The 11,222-nt window shown below is 32.3% G+C and overlaps 2 protein-coding genes across 2 annotated transcripts; both read right to left on the bottom strand.

Annotated features, from left to right (window-relative positions):
- Window positions 1–47: 47 nt before the first annotated feature.
- Window positions 48–4,579, bottom strand: zgc:100918 (Ras-related protein rab7-like). The gene is made up of 6 exons (XM_051121291.1): window positions 4,374–4,579; window positions 3,628–3,700; window positions 3,391–3,517; window positions 1,725–1,943; window positions 477–605; window positions 48–408 (listed from the first exon to the last, which is right to left on the bottom strand). The coding sequence occupies exons 2-6, from the start codon at window positions 3,678–3,680 to the stop codon at window positions 319–321; spliced, it is 618 nt and encodes a 205-aa protein (XP_050977248.1). The 5' UTR covers window positions 3,681–3,700; window positions 4,374–4,579; the 3' UTR covers window positions 48–318.
- A 998-nt stretch (window positions 4,580–5,577) lies between these two features.
- wdr45 (WD repeat domain 45) lies at window positions 5,578–11,017 on the bottom strand. Its single transcript, XM_051121910.1, has 11 exons — window positions 10,847–11,017; window positions 10,627–10,745; window positions 10,352–10,426; window positions 10,165–10,269; window positions 9,330–9,435; window positions 9,139–9,233; window positions 8,963–9,042; window positions 7,895–8,103; window positions 6,621–6,722; window positions 6,383–6,528; window positions 5,578–6,300 (listed from the first exon to the last, which is right to left on the bottom strand). Exons 2-11 carry the CDS (start codon window positions 10,673–10,675, stop codon window positions 6,191–6,193), a joined length of 1,077 nt encoding a protein of 358 aa, XP_050977867.1. The 5' UTR covers window positions 10,676–10,745; window positions 10,847–11,017; the 3' UTR covers window positions 5,578–6,190.
- Between the last annotated feature and the right edge of the window lie 205 nt (window positions 11,018–11,222).

Here is an 11,222-nt window from a genome sequence, read left to right as displayed (position 1 = left end):
TGAAAGACTATGACAGAATAAACAAAACAAGAAGCAAAAAGGAAAAAAAAAAAAAAAAAAAAAAAAATCACTCGTAAATAATAGAAATAACTATCATCTTTCTCATAGAAATAATATCCTTAAAGGTAGTTATATTAAAAGTGATGCTGTAGCAGGGAGTTTCTTTAAATTCCTAACAGTTCTTTACGTACAAGTTTGGAAAGGAAGTGTTTTCTTCTGAATGCTGGATGTTTTGCACATCGGGATCGGGGTCCGTCCCGCGCTGGCTCTCCTCTGCGTCTCTGGTCCCCTCCGTCTCCATACGGGAGCTGCTCCATCTCAGCAGCTGCAGCCGTCACCAGAGGACACGGGTCTGTCATCTCTCAGTTTAATCTGGTCTGGGAAGTCATACGTCTCCACCTCAGACTCCTGAGAGACGGGCAGACTTTAGTATCAGAGTGGAGGTGCTGTTATTGGACACATCAAACGCTGCGTACCTGTTTGAGGGCGTTGCGAGCGATCGTTTGGAAAGCTTGGTCCACGTTGATGGCCTCTTTTGCGCTGGTCTCAAAGTACGGGATGTTGCTTTTGCTCTGACACCACGCCTGGGCTCGTTTCGTTGTCACCTGCACAAGACAGTCAATTGGTCAATAAAGTAAACTGACAATTGGCTTATCCAATCAGATTTTAGAATCAATACCAAAGTTATTTTTATTATATAAAACAAAATAAAATTTACATAAACGTTGAAGTTTTTTTCATTTTAGCTAGTTGTCAACGTAACATTTCTCATTTTAATTTAGTTGATATACTAAACAAATAAAATCTAAAACAGACATAAAATTAATTTTAAAAAATAGACAAAAAACCCCTGATAAAATGCCACAAAAACACACACAAAAAAACTGCTTCAAAAAATAGAAAAAGCTGTAAAAGGACTTGACTAGCATTGTAAGTAAACCTCAGGTTTAAAAAAAAAAAAAAAAACCTTTAAAATTAAAAATATAAAACTATAAACTAAATATTAAATAATACTATTATAATAAAATAATGAAAACTGTAATATCTCAGTATTACTAACAATACTTAAACATATATAAATAAATATAAATAATAAATAAATAATGCTGAGGAAAAAAGAAAAACCCATAACCATTGTCTGAAAACTTTCAGATACTTAAAGAACACATTTTTTTAAATATGAGATTGTTTTAAAAAATTTGCACAGAATACATTTGCTATAAAATTAATATAAATATGTAGCCATGTGCAGTAATATTGTTGATGATGAAAATTGTAATTGAATTGAAATTATGATATCATTTATAGTATAGAAAATTAGGCGACTTGAGTAACATTTTAAGTGGACTTCAAGGAAAAAAAAACAAATAAAAATGACAAAAACTAAAAATTACTATAACTTATTTTTGTTACTATTAAAAAAAAATAATTATATATATATATATATATATATATATAAACAAAAATAAAAACAAATATTAATAAAAGCTATAATGCTAATCATTTTAATAACACTACAATAACACTGAACAATACTGTCAAGTTTAGCCATATATACCAGTACCATCTTCAAAAGGAGTGTGTTTACATGTACAACAGTCATTATAAGACAACACAAGAAGACTGTATTTAGCTAAGATTTTAAAATCATCTAAATGTTTTCTTCTGAGTATTTGATGCCAAAATGTAAACATGTAATTCTATGAGGTTGAATATAGACCGACCTGTCTGTTCTCCAAGTCAATTTTGTTGCCAAGGACTACAAAGGGGAAGTTCTCTGGGTCTCGTGGGCTGGCCTGAATGAGGAACTCGTCCCTCCAGCTGTCCAGGGTTTTGAAGGTGTTCGGCGCAGTCACATCATACACCAGCACGCAGCAGTCTGCCCCGCGGTAAAAAGCCACACCCAAAGACTGGAAGCGTTCCTGTCCTGCTGTATCCCAGATCTTAAACAGCCATGAGAGAAAAAAAACTTTGATTTTGAGAAACTTTAATTTTGAGGGTTGTCAGAAGGGTGAAAAACATATGAATGAAGTAATAATACACAATTATGTAATTTTTATATATATATATATATATATATATATATATATATATATTAAAAAAAAAAAAAAAAAAAAATATATATATATATATATATATATATAAGATATATAAAAAATACTTTTGGTGCAAAAAGACTCAACTTAATATTGTAAGTGGACCTCAAAGAAATATATATAATTTTAATTAATATAAATTATAATTATATAATTATACATACTAAAATTACACCAAATTTTACAAATATAATAAAATCATAAAATTACTATAAAATAATACATAATCATTTATAATATTTATTTCATATATGACAGTATTTCTGTGTAAAATGACCTAAATTATATTGTTAGTGGACCTCAGGTAAAAAAAATAAAATAAATAAAAATGTATTTAAAAAATATATTAAATTATTATAATATAATACAGAATATTTATCATATTTATTTCATATATGATGGTATTTCTAAGTTTAATAGGACCCGAGTAACATTGTTAGTGGACCTCAGGTAAAAAAAAAACAACAACAAATAAATAAATTAAAAAAAAATAAAAAAAATGAAATATTAGAAAAAAAAATTCTAATCATTTATAATATGTATTTAATATATGACAAGTGTAAACGGAACTGAGTAACACCGTTAGTGGACCCAAGGTTAAAATAAATAAATACATAAATAAAATATTACAAAAAATATAAAATTGTTAAATACATAATACATAATCACTTAATATATGATCGTACTTCTGAGTGTAAACAAAACTTGAGTTACATTGTTAGTGGACCTCAGGTAAAAAAAAAAAAACAAAACAAAAAAAAACAACAACAAAAAACAAAAACAAATATATATATATAAAATACAAAAATATTATATAAAAAATATGACTTATTCTAATATAATGCATGATTATTAGTGGACCTCAGGTAAAAAAATAAAAATAAATAAAAATGATTAATAATAATAATAATAATAATATATAAAATATATAATTTTAAATGTATAACATATAAAAATATGATAATTGTAATATGCATTATAATATACATAATACATTTTTGTGTGTGTTATTTTAATATCATTGGTATACAATTTTACAATTTATATATTTTTAATTTTATTTAATGTTATTCTGTTTTAATTTTTTTTATTTAATTTTTATACATCTATATTGTTTTTATTTATTTAGTTATTTTAGTACTTCAAATGAAAATTAAAAATCCTACAATTAGATGATTTTTTTTCTTCTTCTTTTTTATGGGATTAGCTTTAGTTAATGATGGTAACCCTGGTATCTACCCATCTAAAAATACTTTCTAAAAATACATCTAAATTCACATCTAAAGACTCATACCTGCATTGTCACCAGCCTGTCATCCACCATCACCTCCTTGGTAAGAAAGTCTGCACCAATAGTGGCTTTATACTGATTGCTGAACTTCTTATTGACATATTGGTTCATCAGAGAAGTCTTCCCCACACTGTAGCACACAAACACAGGAGCGATTATTATATAATCTAAGCATTTCTATTCCAAAACCTAATTAAATAACACTGTCAGGTACTATTGGTTCAGAAGGTCATCACTTACCCAGAATCCCCGAGAATGATCACCTTCAGGAGCACCTTTTTACGAGAAGCCATCCTTGTGGACTAAACTGTGCCTAAAAAACGACAAGATCACTTGTGAGGTCACTGTAGTATATACTGTAGTTGTTTAGTATGCAACCTCTACAAAATACATGCAATGGCTGTTGGCTGTGATTGCCAAATACACACAAACATGTTGAAAAGGGAAGGTTGCACGATGTCAGTCATGGGCACAATCGCCAAATCTCCCATATTGTATGTAATACAAAGCGTCATAAATGAAAAACAGAATTCTTCGCATTTATTGACATTAAAAAGACACTTGATGTCAGTGTAAACGTCAATATTAGCTTTCAATCCATGCTAAATAACACGCCACAAACGTCCTGTCAGTTCTTAAAATGTCAGTGTTTGAGTTCAAAAATACATTTTTCTTGGTTTAGATTAAAATAATAATCAGCCGAATCATGTTATCGTTTTAAAATAATCAGTTTAGCTTATCAGTTTTGTGCTAAAGCTATGAGAAGCTAGTAAAAGCTAGCACAGACATACCGTAAATGTAACACGTCTACACAAGTTGTGTTTTATAAACAAGCACGTTCCATACACTTTAAACATTTAAATCTTAGATTATGATTATTTCAAAGCGTTTCAGATAGATTGAGTGTTGATATTTTTCACTTGTCACTTCTGTTGTGTTAGCGTAGACCGCTAGCATGCTAGCATGACAAAAAAAAAAAAACTCACTTTCTGAGGAGAAATCCCACCTTCGGCTCAACAATCTTCTGCTGACATACAACAAAAACAAGCCAACACGACACCTCCACCGTCTCTGGTCGACTCGGGACGCACTCTTTGGGTCGTGTGGCGTGTTTTTGGATGGTTGTCACGGACAGTTCAGCACATCCGTGTGTAATAATGAGCCGCAAGCACTCCCTCCCTTGACTCAACTGAACACTCATTATGTTTACGTCTGTTAACATCATCACTGAGCATGCAAATACAACTACAAACGTGCATTGTGTGTCTCCGTCGTGTGGTGCCTGATATTTATGTTTAGATATAGATATTTATAGCCTATCTATAAACCCATCTATCATTTTGTAAGTTACAGATGTAGACCTATGCAGTGGAAACTGACATTATTTTATATAGTAATATGTATTTTCTATCTATCTATCTATCTATCTATCTATCTATCTATCTATCTATCTGTATGTATGTAAATTTGATATCCACTGACAAAAAAACACTATACTGCCTGACAGAAGTGTTTAATAAATATCTACATACATGTTATGTACATAAACCAATCAAAAGTGACAGCAAAGACATTTATAATGTCTTAAAAACCCTGCATATTTTTTTTAAAATACTTTGCAATATTTTAGGATTTTTTGACTGTTTTCAACAATAAGAAATGTTTTTAAAATTACATTTTAAAAGATCCAAAGATCAGCATTGATCTGAAATGAAAAGCTTTTGTAAATTATACACTATATCATTCAAAAGCAGTCGAGTCAATTGAAATTGATCAAAAGTGATGATAAAGACATTTATGATGTTACAAAGGATTTCTATTTTGGATAAATGCTGTTCTTCTGAACTTTCTACTCATCAAAGAAATCTGAAAAAATTCTACTCAGCTGTTTTCAACATAATAATACTAATAATAAATGTTTTCTGAGCAGCAAATCAGAATATTAGAATGATTTCTGAAGGATCGTGTGACTGGAGTAATGATGCTAAAAATTCAGCTCCGAACTCAGAAATAAATTAGATTTTAAAATATATTCAAATAAAAAACAGTTATTTTAAATAGTAAAAATATTTTAAAATTTGTCTGTTTTTGCTGTACTTTGGATCAAATAAATATAGGCTTGGTAAGCAGAAGAGGCTTCTTTAAAAATCATTAAAAAGCTTACTGTTCAAAAACGTATGACTAGTAGTGTATTAAAAAATGAATATTTATTTTAAATGTGCAGATATTTTAAACTTAAATTTAATCTTCACTGCATTGTAATCAAATAAAAGCAGCATTGGTAAGAATAAAAGACTTCTTACCAAACCCAAACTTTTGAACTGTAGAACTTATTGAAATCTAGTCATCATATTTTGTTTTTATATAACAGTGTATAATAAAATGCAAAGGTTGATGTGATTATAGATCAAATCTATGATTTTTCTTATTATAGATGTTGTACCATCTATTATATTAAACACAACAAAATCCAAAACTCCATAAAAGGCTGTATTGATTTCATGAATAAAATTCCTTAAATGCTAAAGAATCCTATTCCTCAAGAGTAACAGTGTACCAGCAGGACAAAGAATGATGAGAAATCACTCAAAGGTGATCAAAGGTTGAGTATCTCTGAAGGACAAGTAAACGATCACAGACTTTGAAACTTTGAACGAGTGGTGCGATAAGATAAAGCTTTACAAGACATTTACTCACAGACTGATTTTATGTACATGTGATTATACAAGGCAGTAACATAACCTCACAGAAATAAGAGCAGAGCGACTATTATATTACAGTAGTTACAGCTCAATCTCCAGCTTCAGAAATCATCATCGTCGCAAATGTCCAGATACACATCGAATGCCTCGCGGTTGCAGTTTCCATCAGGGGTGAAGACGTACTTATGGAATGTCCCATCAACACATATGGCTTCAAAAAGAGACATGTGTTATAAGAATAATTGACCAATCATTAACAGTTCACCAGAAGGACTTAAATAAAACACACATACCAATAACAGAGTTTACATTTTTGGAGGTGTTCTTCCCGAAGGCACAGATGCAAGCGCACTCAGCCGGTACCGTGAAATTAGCCAGAGACCACTGACTGTCCACATACTGTCCGATGACCGGACCTACCTTTCCTACACGCGCCAAACTAGAGGAGACAAGAAGCCACACATGAAACCCATTAACTCTAAATTGTAATGAAATGGCAATCAAGCTTTTTAGCAAGATGAGTGATCTTACGCAGAGCGCCGATTCAGTTTGGTGTCTTTCAGAGCAAATATGTGCACAGTTCCCTTGTCACTCGATGCACACAGAAAGGATGAGTCATGGCTGAAATTAATACTGTAAAACAACAGAATTCAAAAATTAATAATCTGACAGTTCATTTAATTTATCAGCAGAATAGAGCTGTTTTTCTTCAATAAAAGACAGCAATACACATTTATTTATATAATACACACTGACAAAGTTTAAAATTAAATGTTGGTTTCTTTTGATCTAAAGGCTTTTGCTTAAATATTGTTGAAACGGTTACTTAAATTAGTTCTTTTGTAGACCAGAGTTCCCCCGAATATGGTTCATGAAAAGCTTATAATAATAACTGAATCAAATATAAAATTTAGCAGCACAATTCATTAAAAAAAATGAAATTGCTATATAAATTAGGTAAGATAAATAAATTTATATATATATATATATTAGATAGAAAGATATAGTTTTCATATGAGATGAAATCACACAGTAATCACAAAATAACCATAATATAATTTTAATAGGTAATAGTTTAATAGAAAATAGTTGCGTAGCCCTATATATCTGTTTATTTGCATGCCAGGTTACCATTAATGAATGTCAGAGAACCATAAACATGCAGGTGTGTTGTTAAATTATTGAAATATTAACTTAAAATTTCAAGGGGTATATCAAATAAATATTTCATGTTTAAGGGCTTCAGCTGACAAAAAAACAAAAACCGTTTGGGAACCTCTGATATACAACAAATAAATTGTTTTCACATGAATTTCTTTATAAAGGGTCCTGGATATATGTGAACTCCTTCAATACTGTTTAAGAAGTATTCCAGGATGCACCTCATGATTTAAAAAGATTAATTCACTTCCAAGATCACTAGTGCAAAATGAGCATTTGTGGTTAAGGGTATATACATTTTTTTTTTTTTTAAAGAATGACAGATTGTTTTGCTAGATAAGACCCTTATTACTTGGCTGGGATCGTGTAGAACCCTTTGAATCTGCATAGAAATGGCAATTTGGATCTTCAACCCACTGGCTCCCTTTGTAAGTCTAAGACCTCTATATGGAAAAAAAATCCTGGAATGTTTTCCTCAAAAACCTTAATTTCTTGTCGACTGAAGGAAGAAAGACAAGAGCATCTTGGAAGACTTGGGGGTGAGTAAATTATTAGGAAATGTTTTATTCTGGAAGTTAACTAATCCTTAAAGAGAATGTCTAGAGTAAGCAGATGTAGATAAAGAAGAAGTTCAAACACAATACCAGTAGAGCGTAGCAGGGTCAGTTCCTCTTCGTAGTTCCACTAGCTTGTCTCGTGTTGTAGTGTCAAACAGACGGATCAGTGTGCCCTTTCTGGACGCAGACGCAACCACACTGCCGGGCTGGTTCAGTGCCAGGCAGGCGATTTCACTCTGGTGTGCGTTGATAGTGAAAGGAGCAGATGATGTGCCAGGTTTGGTGTTGGAAAGGTCCTGTCAAAGATTCATGAACATTGTTAAATATGCAAATATGTTAAAGGACTAATTCATCCAAAAATGAAAATTTGCTAAAAATTAGTTTGTTTCTTCATCAGATCATTTGGAGAAATTTAGCATTACATAACTTGCTCAATAATGGATCCTCTGCAGTGAATGGGTGCCGTCAGAATGAGAGTCCAAACAGCTGATAAAAACATTACATTAATCCACAAGTAATCCACACCCCTCCACTCAATCAATTAACATCTTGTGAAGTGAAAAGCTGCATGTTTGTAAGAAACTAATCCATCGTTAAGTTCTTTTTAACTTTAAACCTTTGCTTCTGACCAAAATACAAGTCCATAATCCATAATTCTGCTTCCTCTATCTATCTCTATCATCTGTTGTCCTCTCACATCAAAAATCCACCAACATATTTGTTGAGAAATTATTTCACATAGTTCCTGATCTGTGCATATTTCTCTTCTGATTCACTGGAGAAAGCAATATTATGGATAGAGGGCTCATATTTTAGATAAAAGCAAAGGTTTTAAGTTAAAAAAAAAAATCCACAGTGATGGATTTGTTCATTATAAAAATGCAGCTTTTTGCAGGTGTGGATTACTTTGTGGATTATTGTGATGTTTTTATCAGTCATTTGGACTCTCATTCTGACGGCACCCATTTGCTAATGATAACTTTGATAAATTCACTAATGATAAATTCCTCCAAAACTGTTTTGATGAATAAACAAACTCATCTACATTTAAAATTGGACTACATTTTCAGCTAAATTTCATTTTTGGGTGAACCATTCCTTTAATAAATGACTGCAAACTTTATTTTTCTATAGCAATTTGCACATAAATCTTACCACTAACTGTAGACTGCCACATTTGTGTCCAGGGAAAACCAACAGCTGCTTTTCCAAACTAGGGCACAGGTCACATAGACCTACAAACGCAAAAATACAGTGATGAAAAATACATAAATCAAGTCAAGCCTCTTTCTGATGAAACTATATGAAACTGCAAGCACCGCTCACCATACCTTTCGGGTTATCACGAGTGTCAAACTCAAACAGCTTGACAGGGTTGTCGGGAAAACTATACACGTAGATCCTGTTTTTCAGGACGATGATGATTCTTTACATACAAAGATATGAAGTGAGACATTGTTAATACAAACAGCATTTTTAATGTAAAGATGAAGCACTACTGTCTTATGGCTATGTATCTTACTTGTCATGTCTCATACGCACAGCCAACACTGGTTTGGTGAATGTGAACTCAAGAACTAATTTGTCCTTGGGGTCTCGCACTTCCCGAGCATCATCCCAAATTAAAACTGCCAGAGATAAGATGAAACATCAAGTCTAAATTGAAGGGAACAATACTTTATCCAAGTATATATATGTGACCCTGGACCACAAAACCAGGTGTAAGTAGCAAGGGTATATTTGTAGCAATAGCCAGCTTTATACATTGTATGGGTCAAAATGATCTATTTTTCTTTTATGCCAAAAATCATTAGAATATTAAGTAAAGATCAAGTTCCATGAAGATTTCTGTGAATACGTCAAAACTTAATTTTGAATTAGCAATATGCATTGCTAAGAACTTCATCTGGACTTTAAAGGTGATTTTCTCAATATTTAGATTTTATTGCACCTTCAGATTTCAGGTTTTCAAATAGTTGTATCTCTGTAATATTGTCCTATCCTAACAAACTTATTTATGCAGCTTTCAGATGATGTATAAATCTCAATTTCAAATAAATGACCAAAGTGAAAAGCTGCATGTTTGTAAGAAACTAATCCATCGTTAAGTTCTTTTTAACTTTAAACCTTTGCTTCTGACCAAAATACAAGTCCATAATCCATAATTCTGCTTCCTCTATCTATCTCTATCATCTGTTGTCCTCTCACATCAAAAATCCACCAACATATTTGTTGAGAAATTATTTCAAACAGTGCCTAATCTGTGCATATTTCTCTTCTGATTCACTGGAAAATGACCGTTATGACTGGTTTTGTGGTCCAGGGTCACATCTGCGCAATTTAGACTCCCAGTGTACCTGAGATCTCAGAGAATTTGGGGTTGACGCCGCCTCCCACCACAGCCAAGAGGTTTGATCGATGAAGCATTGAACACAGAGCAACGCTGCCCACCTGCTCGTGATCTATAACAAATCAAATCACATACAATCATCGGATAAGTCTACAAATATGTTTCTTTAAAAAAGCAAAACAGATTTATCTTACCTAAATGGCCCTTTTCCATTAAAGGTTCCACATTGTAAATACGAACACCTGTTTCCATAGCACAGCAGAAACAACCTAAATAACATGGAGAAAGTCAAAGCTAATGAATACAGTAAAAATAATTAGTACATTATGATTAGTGACTGACAAGTATTTTTCTGACACTTTATTAGATTCTGAGCACATTGACTTTATTTTCCGTTTTAATGTGATCAATCTAGCAGAGTTAATTACATAACAGGATGTTTTTCAAGGAAATTATACTTCAGACTTACTCTGGTCCTGGTTGAACTGAAGGCTGTTGACTCCTCTCTGTTGAGCCATTGTGTCAGAGAAGAGTACACTGCTGCTTTTCTAATATCTTTAGGAGTTTTATGGTCTAGATCTGATCGTCCTGGATGAACAGGAGACAGTTTAGCATATTAACACGACTACGAGCTCAGAAAATCAACTTCCTTTTATAATATTATCAGGTTGACATAACATGTCACTTACCATTAAGATGGTCAAAAGATCCAACGGGTTGTCTTGACAAATAAATCAAAGCGATTTAATAACGTTTAATGTAAATTTGATAGTTCACATTAGGCAATAACCGTACAGCTGCCAGACGCTGTTGTTGTTGTTATTGTCGCTGCTCTCTTTCTCTGTGATATCACTGGACTGTGAAGGGAGCACTACTTCCCCCTGCTGGAGAGGAGGACAACGGAGGAAGTTCTTTGAAAGACATGACATCGGGTAAAAGACAACGAAATGTGCAGAGGCCCAGAATTTGTCTATAATTGTACAGGTACGATAGTGTATACACGTACAGCTTCAATTATGCTTTTTCACGTGTTACCTGTAATCTTTAACGCGCTGGCCAGAATTG

The sequence above is a fragment of the Labeo rohita genome, chromosome 10, assembly GCF_022985175.1.
Source record: "Labeo rohita strain BAU-BD-2019 chromosome 10, IGBB_LRoh.1.0, whole genome shotgun sequence".
NCBI lineage: Eukaryota > Metazoa > Chordata > Actinopteri > Cypriniformes > Cyprinidae > Labeo > Labeo rohita.
This window is presented reverse-complemented; position numbering and strand designations above follow the sequence as displayed.